Source organism: Mastigoproctus giganteus, chromosome 1 (genome assembly GCF_048544385.1).
Source record: "Mastigoproctus giganteus isolate SK-2022 chromosome 1, ASM4854438v1, whole genome shotgun sequence".
Classification (NCBI taxonomy): Eukaryota; Metazoa; Arthropoda; class Arachnida; order Uropygi; family Thelyphonidae; genus Mastigoproctus; species Mastigoproctus giganteus.
The window spans coordinates 188,160,792-188,180,051 of NC_143575.1; the positions used below are offsets into that span (position 1 = coordinate 188,160,792).

Here is a 19,260-nt window from a genome sequence, read left to right on the forward strand (position 1 = left end):
GTTTTTAGGAGCAACTAAGGCCATATTGTTCCGGGAATATGCGGTGGTCATTCCCTGACCTTTCCGCATCGTCCGTATTTGGTGGTGATGGGATCGAACCCTGGTCTAATCAAGAAGCTTGTGTTACACACTGCTGCTCCTTCCCACCTGGCTACGGAGGCGCTTGGTTTCTTGCATCATATGCCTCTACTAATGCTAAAAAAAAATGGACTTTTTGCATTCTGTTACCAAACAATTGTCAAACACCCTCAATTTGCTACAAAACTCACAGAACTATCTCATGATCACATGTATCATGATCCTTCCAGCTAGTGGAGGCCAATTTAATTTCAGTTAAGCAAAATACACATCGGGGAGTAAGCACAGAGATTCCTTTTTGCAAAACAAAGCAGTTTTAAAAATGTTTTCTTACAATTTGGGACATACCATGAATTCCAGGTTTTAAATATATGAAAAGGGAGTTAAAGTATCTAATAATTATAAACTTTTAGTATTGAAATTTTAACAAATAATGTACATTGCGTTACATTTAAGGAATAACATGCTTGACTTAGGACACTGTAATCGAACATGGCTATACATGTTAATGATATATTTTCATGTAATATACATTGTCTTCCGAGATGGGCATTTAGAGAATTAATATAAATTGTACACAGAAGAAACTGCTACGTTATCAGTTTGCACCTTTCATTCAGTTTGTTGGCAAGAGAAAACAGAATGGCACTGTACTGTCTGTGCTGTTTCTAATGTATATGGAGAGACAGAATTGCAGATCATCAGCTCCCAAACATGTCACACAACTGACTGTTCATCATCATCATCAGAAATTTTTAATCCACTGTAGGATGAAGGCCTCTCAAGCAACTTTCCAGTTCCTTCTGTTTTGTGCAATGGCCATCTATTTACTACCCACAAACTCATCAATTTCATCTATCCATCTCCACCATTGTCTTCCAGGTTTTCTTCTAGCTCCTCTTGGGTACTATTCTATTATTTTCTTAGTCCATCTGTCATCATGTCTTTGAACTATGTGTCCTGCCCAAGACCATTTTAGTTCTTTAGTTTTGATAAGAATGTCCTTTACTTGAGTTTGCTGCCTAATCCATATATTTCTCTTCTTATCTAACAGTCTGATTCCCAGTATAATTTGTTCCATTCTTCGCTGTGTAGTTCTCAGCTTCTCTTCCATTCTTTTGGTGAGTGCCCAAGTTTCACTTCCATAAGTCATGGTGGGGAGTATACATTGGTTCATTATTTTTACGTTTCAGACAAACTGGGATATTGCTCTTCAGTATGTGACTATATTTCCTGAAGGCTATCCATCCAAAATTTATTCTTCTCTTGACTTTCAGCCATTTATCATTATTACAGCTAATAACTTGTCCCAGATAAGTATATGACTCCACCTTTTCAATTACTGCTCCTTCAATCATTGTCCCTTTCTGTAGCATACTTATTCATCATTTCTTTTGTTTTAGCCATAATCATCTTTAGTCCAAAATCCTTGGCGCCTCCGTAGCTAGGTGGGAAGGAGCAGCAGTGCATAGCACACGCTTCTTGATTAGACCGGGGTTCGAGCCCCGTCACCACCAAATACGGAGGATGCGGAAAGGTCAGGGAATGACCACCGCATATCCTGGAGCAATATGGCCTTAGTTGCTAATGCTCCTAAAAACCAAATAACAAAAATAACAATCCAAAATCCTTACTAACTCTGCATAACTGATTAAGATTTTCCTCTAATTCTTTGGGATCGTGGCTTATGACCACAATGTCATCTGCAAATCGTAAATGGTTTTGGTACTCTCCATTCACATTGACTCCTTTTTGTGACCAGTTTAATCTTCTGAAAGCTTCCTCAAGGGCAGCAGTAAACAACTTCGGAGATATTGTGTCTCCTTGTCGAACTCCTTTCTCAATTTTAAATTTGCTATTGTCTTTGTCTAATCTAATAAAGGAGGTAGCGTTCTCATATATTTTCTTCAAAATCATAATATATGGGGTATCTATACCTGGTCTTTCCAGTGCTCGAAACACTACCTTATGCTGTATGGAGTCAAATGCCTTTTCGTAATCCACAAATGCCAGGCATAATGGTGTTTTATTTTCATTTGCTTTCTCCATTAGCTGTGATATTACGTGAAGGTGGTCCATAGTTGAGAATCCTAAAGCCAGCTTGCCCTTTCGGTTGATTCTCATCAAGTATTCTTTCTAATCTGTTAGTAATGACCCTTGTGAACAACTTGTAGATGTGGGATAACAAGCTAATTGGTCTATAATTTCCCATTTCTGATTTATCTCCTTTCTTAGGCATCACACCTTTTCTAATGCACTTTGTGAAGAGCCTTGCCAGTTTTTGTGTTATGTCTCTTCCTCCCAATTTTAACAACTCTACAGTAACTTCATCTTCCCCCGGGGCTTTCTGAGTCTTCATTTTCTTCAATGCATGGTCTACCTCATCAGGAAGAATATCAGGCATGTGTTGCTGATTTGCAATCCATCTTCCACACTGCTGGCATCATTCCCTTGCTCCTTGTATAATTCTCTATAGTAGTGTTCTGCTATTTGAATTATGCCTTCTCTGCTATTGAAAATGATAAATTTAACCTAAAGATACTTACACATGCAGAAGAAACATTTAGACAAACCACAACCAACAGAACAAGCCACCGCCGTTTATAAACTCAAAAACCTTCTTCTGTTCCCTCAGCCATGACATCACTACAGTGCAGTACGGTTTATTTTGATTTTGACAAGCTTAGCCATGATCAGCTGATTTCGGTACATATCTGCCACCTGTGACTTAAGGTTAAATTCTAAAATCATTGTATAATTCTCTATAGTAGTCTTCTGCTATTTGAATTATGCCTTCTCTGCTATTTATAAGTACACCATCACTATTCTTCAGTTTCGGTATCATTTGTCTTTCTGTATTACTGCTCATGGCTGCTGATTTAAATCCTTTGTTTTCCCTTAATGCTTGTTCTACTTTTCTTGTGTTAAATCTTCTTATGTCCTCTCTGAGTCTCTTTCTAATGGCTTTGCATAAATCAGTATACTCAATTTTCTCCTTGTCAGTGTTTATCTTGCTCTTCATTTGTTGCCTTCGGTTCATCATAAGTGTTTCTTGACTAATTTTTTCTTCTTTGGATTTCTTTTTCCCTATAGGTTTCTTGGGCTTTATCACTTTCAGAAAGTTATAATATTCCTCATCGATATCTTGGTCCTGAGCAGTCTGCAGATGCTCGAACTTGTTCTTAAGTTCCAGTACATACTGCTTTTTCTCCTCCTCTGTTATCTCAAAGACCTTTGTATTATTTACTCAAGTCAGTTTTTTCCTTTCCTTTCCTACATCTATATCAAGTGTACATCTTACCATTCTGTGATCACTTCCAACATTTACCTTATTCGGGACGGTAACATCATTCACGATATATCATCTGTTAGTAAGGATGAAGTCGATTTCAGTAGTTGTTAATCCATTTCGACTCTTCCATGTCCACTTTCTGTTCACCCTTTTCTCGAAAAAGTGTTCATTACTGACAATCCTTGAGATTCTACAAATTCCACAAGTCTTTCACCAATTCCAAAATTTTCTATAGTTCCCTTTCTACGCTGTTTTGTCTTTTTCCTTTGTCATTTTTCTTTGTCATTGCGAAATTGAGAAGACTCTCAATTTCGGTGTACATTTCTTCAATCTCTTCATCATCATGGCTCGATGTTGGTGCATAAATCATTATAACCTATAGGTTGTAACTCTTAGAAATCTTGAGTATTAGTCTTGACACCCTTGGTGATGTACTTTTGAATTCCAAAATGTTGTTTTTTAAATCTTTATGCACCAGAAACCCAACTCCACTCCTTTTACCGTTTCCATTGATGTACAGCAGATTTCCACTTGATAAACTTATAAGTGATCATTTCTTCTTCTTGTTTCAGCCAAACCGATGATATTCCAATTCACATTTTCTAGTTCCTTTTCCAGCTCTAATATCCTGTCTTTAAGTGACGTTGTAACCGGCCAAGTTCAGTTTCTGTGCATGGCAGTCTGGTCGTACCCAGAGATTCTTAGCACCCTCTGCTTCCACTCTGATCCTCTCGCTGCCATAAGAGGGGAAGTGAAAGCCGCTGGGGACTGAGGGCCATTTGTTTCGTCGTGCTATCATATGCTGGAGGGTTTGGTCTTTTCCTCTTCCCGCTGACCAGGCGTCATGAAGAGAACCACTCTACATGTTCGTTGCCACCTAAGTGACGTAACAGGGCTTACCATTGAGAAGGTGTGCTTGAGTGGATTTTAGGGAGGCAGACCAACCGGACTTCTCCTAAATCTTCTGTAATAGAAAGATATTGGATCCATCAGTATTTTCGACTGAGTGTCTGATAACACACAGAATACTTGTTCCCCTGTAAGTCTATTAGCAGGCAAATAAATGACTCTTATTTGCCTGCTAATGTGGTGTATAGTTCATGTAATATTCTTTAATGATGTGTTCCATACACATTTCTTGTTAAATAAAATTTGAATGATATTCGGTTTAATTCCTAATACACTCATGCTACAGCCATTGTTCTTAATTGATTTTATTGTTAGTTTAACAAGCATTTGGGATTCCCATCAGCTTTATTTGTATGAATTTTGTGGAGTGAGGATGAGGTAGGAGTTAGACTAAAACATTCCTGAATTATATTTAGCATATTTATTAGATAGATTTCTAGATTAACTTGGATATATATTTAATTGTATTATAAGTGGTTTGCATTATATACATGGGTGCTGGCAGCATGGTACAAGATGGGGCAAGTGCACCACCTTTGGATTTCAAAGTAATACACAATTTTTAATATTTTTATTAATTTATTGAAACATTAAAACAATACAAATTCTACACAAAACGTTGGCTCGGCTGTACACGTAAATCAGTCAGACTTGACTTAATTAAGATATTGCATGCATTCGAAAATTTGGTGAACAAAAAATTTATTCCCACGTGCACCACCTTGCAAAATATCCTGCCGACTCCCATAATTATATATATATATATATATATATATATATATATATATATAAAATTTATTTTTTTAAGAGAAGCAGTGAAAGTCCAAGGATGTGGCTTGTTTTTATTTGGAGTCTTTCCTGGGGCCTTTGTAGACCTGCCTACAGAACAAGTAATGTTTCTTTCGCCATGGAGGCAGCTTCATGTTTTTTGTGCCGGAGTCTGGCATAACATTGTTTTGGTTATACTTTCTGCAGGTATCTTATTATTCAATCCTTATGTTTTAAAACCATTTTATCAAACTGGTAATGGAGTGTCTGTCGTTAGCATTACTGAGGTAAGTTAATTTCATTTATTTATTATTAGTTATTTTGTATAAGGTTTGTTTTCATAATACCATATTCAATCAAATATCAACCCTGTATTTATTCAAATAAATACTGGTTTCAGCGTCATAATTCTAACTACTGCAATGCACTTCTTCCTCATCTTGCTATTTATCGATCCCACATCTATATTCTTTTGTTGAACAGTTCCACTAAAGTCCTTAGCTCTACTAATCTCTTTTAACAAATATGGCTGTTTTCTTTTATAGGTCCAGGTGTGTGTGCGCGCGCGCGCGTTCGCACTTGTTTGCACGGTTGAATCTACAAACAGATAGACTGGTTTTACAGCTATTTTGATTCTTTTAACTTATATAAAATTACATGTAGCAAACCTTTAACTCAGAAGAATAGAATGCCTAGTCCACTTTTACCAGTCTTTCAGGCACCTGTCATCATTGATGTGTTCCACATTGGAATGAATTTAGAACAAAGAGTTGTATTTACTGTCTTTACTTTACATTACCAAACCTTAGCATTATGACTTCTGGAAACGGTCCTATTCCCACCTAGGCTGCTGATAGATCGCAGTGCTGGACTGATGGTTCTGAGTTGGGTCCCCTGTAGTTTTCTGCTTCCCACTCACCTATAGCCCAAACTATTCTAACCTAAAGTTTAAACTGTTCCCACCATTAACAAAGAGACATTTGTGCTTCATTAGCCTGACAGGTCCCTCTAACCAGTGCACTGTTCAGGTTTCTGCAAACCCTCTTCAGAACCCCTCTAAATACAAAAAAAACTAGAACCCACCCCTTTCCAACCCCTACTCCATTTAATGGCCCTGATTCTGGGCTATAAGATTTTGTTTGATGGAAAACTTTTTACCCACATCACATGTAATTTGAACATTTGCCTTCTCCTTTGAGAACCTCTGGCCAAGTGTTTTTAATAATTAATCCCGTTTAATCCAGACAAAAAACTCACTCAGGTGAGTATTAGTGTAGCCCCATTTCTGCCTTGAGGTAGTTAAATCTTCCAAGGGAATTAAAATTTTAAAATATAATTCTGCCTTGAGGTAGTTAAATCTTCCAAGGGAATTAAAATTTTAAAATATAATTCTGCCTTGAGGTAGTTAAATCTTCCAAGGGAATTAAAATTTTAAAATATAATTCTGCCTTGAGGTAGCTAAATCTTCCAAGGGAATTAAAATTTTAAAATATAATTCTGCCTTGAGGTAGCTAAATCTTCCAAGGGAATTAAAATTTTAAAATATAACAGAATGTTGGGTGACCATTAAGGCCCATTATCCACTGTGCTTGACCATGTATCAGGGCATGGAAACAATTTAGTTTAGCCATGTAGCATGAATATGCTACATGGCTGAACTAAATTGTTTCCAAGGAGGAGGAGCTGTTTAATTCCAGAAGCCTTGTTTCTGCTACCATACAACTTGAATGTAGCACATTATAAATTGTTATGAATTTCAAACTCCTTACCCATGTAATTCAAAATTAATTTTTAGCAAGCTGATGCTTGCACCTTCTTGGCAGAATGACATTAATACTATCAAACTTGTATCCATGAGTAGCTGAGCGGAAGCCCTTGTGTTGGATCCAAGTGTACAGGTGTATCCCCATCGGAACTGAAGTGATTGAACTTAGATGCATCATGGTATTGGCTTTCTGTTTATGTAGTGATTACTGCTGTGTTCTTTGTTGATAGGAAAATAACCTCCAAATTTCAATGATTGATTGCAAACAAAATACTGAAATTATTAATTTTAAACAAGGAGATTTTTAAGACATGCCTCATAACCTCTTTAAGGAACAAAAGTGTCAACTTGATCTTTATGAGAGATCAAGTTGACACAATTGTGGAAACTACTAGGCTTTTCATACCGATTAAGAAATACTGTTCAAGGTTTAGGCCTAAATGGATGTCAGGTGAACTAATGAGACTCGTGGCAGAGAAGAAAAATGCATGGATTGCATATAAATTATCAGGCAACACAGAAGTCTGTGGTAGATATAAGCTGATCTGTAATCAAATCACAAAGGAGGTTAGGCAAGTGAAGGCAGACTACGACAAATGTTTGGCAAAGGATGCTAAGAAAAACCACAAGCACTTCTTTAGTTATATAAACTCCAGAACGAAGGGGATAAATCAGGTTGTTCCACTTGATATTGATGTTTCAACTGTTGATGATCCTGCTCAGATAGCTAACAGTCTGAATGAGTATTTTGCACATACATTCACACATGAGAAGTTATTAAGGGAGGGGAATTCCAGAAGTATACCAAACTGTAACAGGGTGCTTAATAATTTTGTAATAACAGACCAAACTGGTGGAGAAATTGTTGAAGTTAAACTAAGCATTAGTAGAGGCATATGATGCAAGAAAGCAAGCTTATGCAGCATCAGCCAAAAAAAAAAAAAAAACTCCCATTTCACCCTTCCATTCGTTCGAAATACCTGTCCAGCCAAGCCTTAAATTTATTTAGGCTATCAACTTCCACAACAAGGGATGGAAGTCTGTTCCACCAACTAACTACCCGCTGGCTAAAGGCAAATTTCCGCACATCTATCCTACATCTGTCTTTCCTCAACTTGAATTTATGCCCTTTCAGGTGATTATTCTGAGCAAGAGGAAGAATCCCATTGGCATTGAGCATACTCAAACCATTCACCTCACCAGTGTCTAGTCTCCAGACACTGGAATTTGCAAAACTTGAACCTTTCTTCGTAAGAGCAACCCTTTGTTCCATTCACTAATCTTGTTGCCCTTCTCTGTACTCGTTCCAGCAGCTCTACATCCTTCTTGAAATGAGGCCTCCGGACCTGTATACAGTACTCAAGTGTGGCCTGACCATTGCCTTATACAAGGGAATAATCACCTCCTTATCCCTGCTAGAAAAATTCCTATATATCATTGACAAGACTGTTGCACCCCGTCTGCACTGCTCAGAAAACTTCATATCTGACTGCACAATTCCCCCAGGTCCTTTCCATTCTCTACCACTGTCAGAGTAGTACCACAAAGTTGATATGTTGCTTTGGGATTACTGTTTCCCATATGTAGTACTTTACATTTGTCAATGTTAAACTTCATTTGCCACCTCTCAGCCCATCTGCTCAACCTTTCCAGATCCTATTGCAGAAGCATAGCTTCAGTAGTGTCCTTAACAACCCTGCCAACCTTTCTATCGTCTGCAAATTTGGACATTAAGCTTGATATACCATCATCAATATTATTTATAAATACAGAAAACAACAATGGACTCAATACTGAACCCTGAGGGACTCCACTAATAACAATAGTCCACAATGAGCAGTGTCCATTGATTACCACTCTTTGTTGTCTTCCCCCTCAACCATCCCTTTATCCATAGCAGCAATTTGCCTCTAATGCCACTGCTCCAATTTGTGCAACAGTCTTCCATGTGCAACAGCATCAAAAGCCTTTCTAAGATCCAAATATATAATATCAAAGTTATTCCCTGATTTCAGTTCTTTTGTGACTGCATCATAGTATCCAATCAAATTGGTCAGGCACGACTTTCCCTTAACAAAACCATGCTGTGTCCGAGCTATAACTGAAGTCTTGTCTAGATGATGCTGCAGCGCTTCTTTAACCAGTGCCTCCATTAATTTTCCTGGAACAGAAGTTAAACTCACAGGTCTATAATTACTTGTGTCAGCCTTTGATCCTCCTTTGTGAATTGGGATCACATTTGCACAATTCCAGTCTATGGGTACCACCCCTGAGTCCAAAGAAGCTCTCATAATTATGGCTAACGGTTTGCTTACTTCCTTTGCTGCCTTCTTTAATACAAAACTGGATAGATCCCATCCACCCAGGGTGCCTTTTTTATGTTTATCTTCAACAATTTCTCCTCCACTTTCATCTCAGATATTACAAAATCATCTAGCTCACTGCCAGAGTTTAACTCACCACTGGCATTCCCCTCCCTGAATAACTCCTCACGGGTGAATGTAGATGCAAAATACTCATTTAGTTTGTTAGCCACCTGAGCAGGATCATCAGTTGAACCATCAATATCCAGTGGACCAATCTGATTCATCCCTTTCCTTCTAGAGTTTACATAAGTAAAGAACTCTTTGTTGTTTTTCTTTGCATCCTTTGCCAAGGATTTCTCATAATCTGCCTTTGCCTGCCTAATCTCCTTTGTGACTTGGTTACAGACCAGCTTATATCTATTATAAGCTTCCATGTCACCCATTAATTTATATGTATCCCATGCATTTTTCTTCTTTGCAATATGTCTCATTAGTTCATCAGACATCCATTTAGGCCTAAACCTTGAACAATATTTCTTAGTTGGTATGTAGCTTCCAAGATTAATTCTTTGAATGCTTCCCATTTTGAATTTTCTGTTGGTAACATCATCAGTTGGTCCCACTGTATAGAATTTAAATACTGTCTCAGACCACCGTAGTCACCTTTACGAAAGCAAAAACCCTTCCCTTTACCCCTGATGGTAGTTACCTCTTTGAGTAAATCACACTTCAGCACACTGTGATCACTGCCACCTAGTGATTCCTTTATCTGCAGATTCTTAATGCATGAAGAATCACTACTGATAATCAGATCAAGAGTATTACTCCCTGTAGTTGCCACCCGAACATGCTGATGTAGAAAACAATCATCCAATAAATTCACAAAAGCCTTGCTAGTGTGTTAGTGACAAACCCACTAATTCCAGTCAATATCTGGAAAATTAAAATCCCCTATTATAAGACTCTGATTTACTAGCCCACTCTATTTTCCTGTTCAGTTTCTTATTATACTTATCAGAGTCATTGGGCCTAAAACACACTCCTGCTCTCAATTTTGATCTCCCAATGCTTATGTCACACCAACCTGACTTGACACTGTCCAGCGATGTCGACTGGCTTCACTTCCTTGGATTTTATGTGTTTCTTAACTAATAGCATAACCTTTCCTCCCTTCCTATCCTGTCTATCCTTCCTGTACACATTGTACTCCCCAAATTCCAGTTCTACATTCCTTATATCTGTGTGACACCACGTCTCTGATATCCCAACAGTATTTGCCTTTGATGTTTTGAGCAATGCCTCAAATTCATCAAATTTATTTACGAAACCGCTAGCATTGGTGTACATGCAAGTATACATGCACCTGTTCCTATTCTTAGCTAGCCTAACACAACCCATGTGTTTACTTGTGCCGCAATGACTCTCAGCAGTCTCTGAAATACCCTGCATCTTGTTTTCCAGGCTGCTGCTCATTCCAATAGAAGCAGTGCAAGAATCACTTTCACCTCTACCAGTGGCTACTGTTAATCTATTAGTCCTTGTATCCCGCCCCCCCCAAGCTAGCAGTTTTCCGACCTACCTAACACTGTCTCGATACAACTTCCAGTGGTAGTTCTGAGTTCAGTTCTGGGAGTGTCCAGCTATAAAGTGATGGGTTCTGCCGGGCATGTTCCTGTGCTATAAATTAATCCGGAAGTTGAATAACAGGCCAGTCAGATAGTGCCTTGGCTTCTACTACTACTGCTGTGGTAATTTCCTTCAGTATTAACAGAGAACTGTTCTTGAAATAAGAGAGTACTGGAAGACCTATACGGCAGAGATGCAGAGTTCAACTAAGAAGAGGGAGACATCACCGCACTCTGTGGAAGGAACCCGTACAAAGGAATCCCACTGTGAAAGATAAGGTTTGTTTGTTTGTTTTTAGGAGCATTAGCAACTAAGGCCATATTGCTCCGGGATATGCGGTGGTCATTCCCTGACCTTTCCGCATTCTCCGTATTTGGTGGTGACAGGCTCGAACCCCGGTCTAATCAAGAAGCGTGTGCTATGCACTGCTGCTCCTTCCCACCTGGCTACGGAGGCGCCCGTGAAAGATAAGGAAGGTAAGTTCTCTGAACTCTCTTGTTTTGGAAATGGTACTTAGATAAAGTGGGAGATTATTTTAGAGTAAGGTTGAAGTTGAAGAAACACGAGAAATAAGGAAATGTTTAGTATTGAGTTAGTTTATTGGTTGAAGTTGTAGAGAAAATTGATATTGCTAAATTAAGAGAGATTACATGGAATTGTTAGCGTTAAGTTAGCGACTTATGGATTGCTGTTGTGAAGAGAATTGATATTGGTGATTAAGAGAAATATGAGGAAGTTATTAACATTGAATTAGTTTAGTGTTTGAAGTTGTAGAGAGAGTTGAGATTGTTAATTGAGAGAAATTTTACGGAAATGATAGCATGTATTAACAGATTAAATGAGAAAAATTAAGAGATTAGATGTAAATGAACACCAGTTATGTATTGTAAGTAGTTTTGTATGATAAATGACTTTTGTTTTATATTTGTGTCATTGCTCTTGAGAAACTGACAACTCATATAATATAAATACTTGTGTGGGGGGGTAATACTCTTCAGCTCCTGGAAATTCTCATTTTTTAATGCAGTCAGGTAGCTTGTGGGGCTTAGTGCTTGAGGGGGAGCTGCTGTATGAAAATCATAACAAGGGCCACTGATGGCGATACTAAGGTAAAGGGAAATAAAAATTAATAAATAAATAAATAACCCCCCCCCCCCACACACACACACAACTTAGATTTGGTTTCCTCACAAAGCTTAACCGTCAGTCCCTTTCTTTCATTAGCTCAGATACAGTGCCATAAAAAGTCAAAAAGGAAATATTTTTCATTTTTGATAAAAATGAAATAAGATTTTTTGAAGGTGAGGGAATAATGGGGAAGGTTAAACTGCAACTCATCTAGGACTATTTCAGTATAAAGTACCAACCAGCATAGAATCCAAAAGGACATTTTCTGCCGCTAATTAAATATGTACCAAAATTAGATCCAGTTTAAACGATAACACTATTGAGTTTCTTAAGAGCTCACTTTATTCGGACAGGTAGTGTGGATGCTTTATTGTTTTGTTTTTAGAATAACTGTATGTTTAATAATTTTTGCTAAAATATTTATTATTGTAATAAAAGTATGATTTGAAATGTGAATTCAAGTAATTACTTGTTTTTTCCTCACTTTATTGCACCTAATTGTCATCAAAATTTATTGTGAAAAATGTTTTTTTTTTTTGGAATGCCGGTATCCCGGTTTCATAAATTAAAAATACCGATATTAAGATTTTGACCAGTATTGTGAGCCCTAATTACTGCCAAATGTGGCTGGTGTGCTATTAATTTCTCTGAATAATTACATATTTTGTTCATAACTACAAGTCAACTTTTGCTAGAGTAAAAACAAGGTCTTATGTAAATCTCACATAAAACCTTGTTTTGAAATCAGAGTTATGAAATAACTCTGAATTTGAATGTTTACATTACAGGTATATGTGTTACATGTATTACTTAAAGGTTGTTAAGTAGCATTATTGAAAGCTTTCTTGTATTTATCACTCAAGTACAGAAAAGTTTTCCAAAAATGTTATTATTAATTATTATCAGTAATAAGAATATTATCTTCCTAAAGATTGGGAGAGAAAATTGACTGGATCATCATCTTAATTACTATATACCCATTAGGTTAGGTACTGGTTTTGTTGAGTATAGTGTACCTAACTGAGAAACTAGAAATACATAATAGCCTTTCACAGTATTTAAAAAAAAAAAGTTTGTGTGTGTGTGTGTGTGTAAGTCCCTGCCATGTTGTCTCACAGTGTCAATAGCAGTGATACCATGCAATAAGATAAGTTTCTTAAAACACACACACACGGATTAAGACAAGCAATTGTTAGTATTAATAGCTTTATTAACAATAAAGCTATTAATACAGAATGTCTATCATATATGGTTGACATCTGTATGGTAATCACTTATAACCCTCCCACTATATGTGTTTGACAATTTTAACTCATATACTAACCCTTGTTATAAAAATCAAAGCTACAGGAATGAAATCATACTTTTATACTTAACGAACTGATTTAATGGGGAAGGAAAGATTTTGGTGACAAGGAAATTTAGTTCATCCTTATTAGTTGTTACTTATCATGAGTTAATGTTATTTATCAGTATTGATAAATAACATTAACTCATGTTACTGCTAATCATTAACTGAGATTTGTTAATCTAATGCTTATTGTCAATTGAAATTTGAAGATATGCAACTGATTGATTATCAGTCTAATAAGTTTTAAGTTGAATTTCTCAAAAACTTTGTTTGATCTCTGATCTTTTCATTGTTTTGCAAGCCTCTCCATCCATCCCAGATATTCCTTCTTGGAATTGTTTAGAAAAGTTAAAATTGAAATAGAAACAACAATGAAGGAACTTGCAATTTTAGTCTTCATACTATTAGGTTACCCAGGGCATAAAATTTCTTTCCTTTCTTCCCACTGTGCATAATAATAAACATTTAAATAAAGGAGTTAATAATAAATGTTTTTTATAACATGTTACTGTCTTAACCTTTTGACAAGTTTTACATAGGTAATGTAAAATTTGTCAGAAGAGGAATAGAGCACTTCAACCTACATTAGAATACCTGTTTATTTCCAGTTGGAAATCAGATGTTTTATGGTATATTCTCCACTTTATCAGTAATTGTTTTCATTCCTACTTCATTGTTATAGATCAGAAAGGCCAACAATCTGACTCATGTCAAACCTCTGGCCTTTCTGATCTATGTAATGATGAAGTAGCAGTAACTGATTAAGTGGTAGCAATATGCCACAAAACAGCTGATTCCCATTCAGTATGTAATTTCCAACTGGAAATAAACAGGTATTCTAATGTTGGTTGAACTGCCTTATTCCTCTTTGAATAGGTTTACTATCATATACATGTTATTTAGTAGCTTCATCATGTAAATCTCAGCTTTCACCACATTAGGTTTTCTCTTCAATGTTAAAAGGGAATTTTTTGCCCATTAGGATGCAGCAGCACTCAGACCCTTATGGCTAATTTCTGTCTGATAAGAATTATCTTATTATGCCATATGTAAATTTTTTCTTTAATTTTATGTATGGTTTTGAATTTATATTATTGACTCCCATGTTAGTTGCATTGCATTGCAGTAGTACAGTGTATATAATTATCACAAGCAGTTCCTTGAACATTATGGTATTGGTTATATTAATTTTAAAAAATGGATTTTTTTTTGTACAGAAATATAACCAATACATTAGAATTTTAAAAATACAGATTTACAATGACACTTGCACAATCAATCATCACAAATTAACATTAGAATTTAAAATATAGTTACAAATCATTTGCATTAAAGGCTTTTGTAATCTTTAAGGATTTTATATATATATATAAAAAAACTGTATCACTTGTAAATTTTGCAAATAATGTGTTTTGCATTGCATTGTGGGTTGCAGAAATATTCGAAATGCATTTGTTAGATGGGATATATATCTCTGTGAATAAAATCCAATAAAAAGACTCCACCTGATATGCCTAATTGCCATAAATATCTTCCCAAAGGGTAAAATGCGTAATTAATAGAAATATGAGAAATCATGCAAATGGCAACCATGACAACCAAACAAATTTTATTGCATTTACGTGTACAAACTGAAATGACAAGTTAACATAATAGTATTATGTACTGGCAAGCAGCAAAATAAATCCTCAATATTATGTTGTTCCTCCTCGAGCTGCAATTACAGCCTTGCAACGATCTGGCAGAGTTAATCAACTTCTGGATATACGGTTGCCCAATTTCGTGGTACCACTCCCTTACAATGCTCTCCTGCAGCTGAATCTTACTTGTTGGCTCTTTCTGAGCAATTTTATATGACGTTATGTACCAGCAATTTTCAGTAGGGTTCAGATCTGGACTGTTGCTGAGCCAGTCCAACACTGTAATGCCAGCATTTCTGAGGTATGACTGCACCTTAAGGGAGAAAAACGAGGGAAAACATCAATGTAAGTATGTTTTAAGCCTTATGAGACAAGAAGACAAACTCATTATTAAATCTAAATAGCATAAAATTTACCAATTTTGCTGTGTGGCAAGGTGTTGAAAAATGCAGTTTTGGACGTCTGGGTGGTGATCCCTAATAATGGATTTCAGGCACTCCTCCAAGATAGCAGTGTAGGTTTCTGCATTCACCGTTCAGTTAATAAACTTTAATTTGCCCCACCCCTTTGCTTGTTATGCATCCCCAGACCATCTGACCAGCGGCGAACTTTAGAGTCGGTGTTATGCAGTCAAGATGGTATGCCTCCAATTTTCATCTTTTGATATATCGCTTCCCATCCGAGCCTTGCAGGTTGAATTTCAATTTGTCAGAAAAGATGATGGTGTCCCATTAATATTTTTTTCCATGAAACATGCATTTTAGCCCAAGCAAGTTGCTTCTTCCTTTGTTGGGTCAACAAAGGCTTCTTCCTGGCCAATAGGCATGCAGACCACATTTTGAAAGCCATCTTTGGATAGTTCGTGCACTTGTTTCAACACCAGAGGCCATCTCAAAGTCCAGTTTTAGATTAGGAACACTAGCATGGCAATTACAAAGGAATAGCAGTTTCAAATATCGATCTTGGGAAGGCGTAGTCACTCTCTTACTTCCTGATCCAGGTCTTCTCTTCACATCACTGGTTTCACGCTTTAATTTCGGCACCCAGAATACTGTTTACTAGTGGCAGCCTATTTTATCAGCGATAGCACATGTAGAAAGTCCTTCCTGGGACAGAACAACAACTACTTTTTTTTCTTGGTATCAACTGAACATATGAAGCCATGCTTACACCTCCAAAAAACAAGATACTGATGAGCGTGTATACCCTTCTAATGCTGTATTTATAGAAATGGCTGATGCAATACCTTGCAATTACTGTCTGATGCAATAGAAGTGTTATCTAATGCAATACCTTTGCTTTGCGACAAACAAAATGACTAATCAAACGATGCCTTATATGTTTCACTACAAATGTTACTTTTTTTAAGGTGATGCAGTTTTTTTGTCCACCACTGTGTATGTATATATATATAAGATTTCATTGATAGAAACTACCATTTAAATTTAACCTTTTTTATTAAAAAATAAAATAAAAAAGAGAGTCTGTGTGCTAACAACAGCTAAAATGAATGCTTCAGAATTAAAAAATAAAGACCAAGTCTTAAGGAGGGTTTCAATACAAGTGAACTTTCATTATGAACATTGAAGACCCAAAAAAAAATTATTTGTAGATGATTTTGTTTTTATCTTGCAGAGACAGTTTGCACATAAATTTTCTAACACCTTATCATAAAGGTTTGTAACTTACTTTAGTATACAATCATAAAATTTATTAAATAAGTATTGAATTCCCTCCTCATACTGAATCTTTAACTTATTTAGTTAAAGTAAATGCATAAATTTATAATACACTTAGGAATCTGGGATTGCAGGACCAGGAGGACTCCAAGTGGGAGATCAAATAAAGTCACTAAACTTCTGCCCTGTTGTAGATGAGGAATCCTGGAAGTCTTGTATAGTATATTTATCTATTAATTTACAAAATGGATATTGTACTTCATTGCAGTTTATACAAAAAGAGAACATGGCAAGAAAAAGTAAGAAATATGCAACTTAGTAATTATGCTGTATGTAAAGATGTTAGTAAAAATGCTGTCTTCATTGTTTTATCCATATAGTAATAATTATTAATCAAGTTTTTAATGCTGATTATTTAATTCTTAGTGCTACAATAAGAACAGCAGATTGTGCTACAATAAGAATAAAATTTTTCCATTAATTTTTGAGTAGCAATTAATGAAATAAAACAAAGTGCTAGCCAAAAATCTTTTTTATATTCATGTATCTAAGATGTATGAATGGTGTGCAGTACAGCTTTGTGACACTGGGAACTGTTGTATTATTTTTTTATGAGTAAATCTGGAGTTTTGCCACTATCACATGCTGCATTGTTGTGCAATCATCCTTTAAGTGTACATGTCTTCAGTATGTTCTTCAAATTTTGAAATGTCTGATAGGAAGGATCAAGGAATTTATATAAAGTTTTTGCTGTAAACTCAGCAAAACAGCTTCAAGGTCTCATAAAATGCAGAATACAATGAAGGATATGGGCATTTCATTTTTTTTTTTTTTTTTTAGTTGAGAAGTAGTCAAACATTTGACCACTGTTATGAAATGAAGATTGATGGTATTCATTTCACAACAAAAATTTTTTGTATGGGATACCAAAATGATCAACTGCGCAGATAAACCTAAATTCTACAGCTATTGGATCTTGTACAGATGGTGATGAAGAAAAATCCATAGAATCGTATGAACTTTTCTAATGGCTATCCCTGAATTCACATTCATTCATTCACAGTCCTACGATGATCTTTTGCTGCTAATTGCTCAGCAGGCTTCTTGACTTGCATTACCTTCTTTTGTAGAATGGTTAATCTTCTTAACTAGTTTTATCATTTATTATGTTTTCATGTATGCCTAATGGAAGCCCCCAAACTCTAAGTAAGTTTGGCATGAAGACATTATTTTTACTTGCAAACAATTTTCCAATCTCCAATAATTGGATGTATATTGTTGTAATATGTCTGACACACACACACACACACACCCATTTATATGTTATTGTCACAGACTTGATACTGCAAATCGCATGGCACTAGGCAATGGTTTTTAGAGATATAGAAGAAGCAATGTAAAACTTTTAAAATTATAAAATAGCCCTTCTTTAATCACTTAGGAAGATGTGAATATATTTTATTTTCATGGTCAGTTGTGTTTCTGCATAAATTTTTATGCAAGTAAGGAGAGGAAAGTAATCATAGTTATTTGCGTGACTATTATTTTGATGGAATAAGCACAGCTGTAATGCTAAAGATCATTGCATGTTTTACTGAGGCTAGAGTATTTATCTTGGTACACTTTAAAAAGAGGGACACATTGCTTAAAATTTGGAAGTTGACCACATAACAATTTTTGAGATGGAACAATTCTTCAAACTGGTTATTAAGATTAAAGAGCAATGTGTATTCATTATTTGAAGAAAGAGATCAGCTTTTAAGGTAAGATTTTGTAATCTCATTGATTTCATTCTCAAAGTAAATTTTACAATTGTGTGGTCTCTTTTTTTTTTTTTTTTGCCTAATAATTTCCGTTGCCACTTCATTGGTATTGACAGCATAATAGTGAAAAATTTAGAAAACTAGAACTTGTAAATGTTTGGTGGGAACCCCAATATACTTGGAATTTGTTGTTTTCTTTTGTTGGCACAGTTTTATTCACTTGGTTTTCATTTTTTTTTTTATTTTGCTGTTTCTCCTTTATTGTCTCCTGAACACAACACAAGGACATACATACACTATAATTTTAAACTGGCAAACAAGTGCCGGAAGGCACTCTGCTGCCTTCTGGTACTCATTAGGGTGCACTTGTGGTTTTGTGGTGAGGTTTATCTTTAAGCACAACTGCACTTTCCCTCAAATGATAAAACAGTTTAACTAGCAGAGCCTTGTCTTTCAATGTCATTGCTAGACCTATAGTTTGTTCAGTGTTTCTCACATGTTTTTCATAGTTGTATTAATTGTTCTGGATTTTCCCATTACATTTGCATTACATCTGTTTTGTGGAATCCTCTAGCAAATTATTTGATACTCGCAGAAGTTGTTTGGTTTTCTGTAGTTGGTCCATTCATTGTTATATCTTGTTTAAAATCATTGTGAACTTTATAATATATATTAAATTATTTTTTATCCAGTCTCAAAAGCTTTCAGGGGTCCATCCTCAAACTCTTTTTCAGCCCATAGTTCAGTAATGCTACTCTGCATTGATGTTTATAAAATAGGCAACGAAAAGTGTTCACTTGTAATACATGAATTGTTCTGAGGCTCTCTAATAATTTTTACTTCTTTGGTTAATTTAGGTTATAGATGTCATTATACAAGTCAGCGGTGTGACTACATTTAGTGTATTATTTATATATATATATATTAATCCTTTATTACCAAACAGGAAAAAGGA

General features: G+C 35.8%; 1 protein-coding gene across 1 annotated transcript in view; it reads left to right on the top strand.

Moving 5' to 3' along the window:
- S2P (membrane-bound transcription factor site-2 protease) overlaps window positions 1-19,260 on the top strand; it is a 168,744-nt gene that overhangs the window by 89,371 nt on the left and 60,113 nt on the right. The window contains exons 6-7 of the mRNA XM_090390136.1: window positions 5,088-5,334; window positions 16,661-16,841. Of these exons, the coding sequence (XP_090246262.1) occupies window positions 5,088-5,334; window positions 16,661-16,841 (428 nt within the window). The remainder of the gene's footprint in view (window positions 1-5,087; window positions 5,335-16,660; window positions 16,842-19,260) is intronic.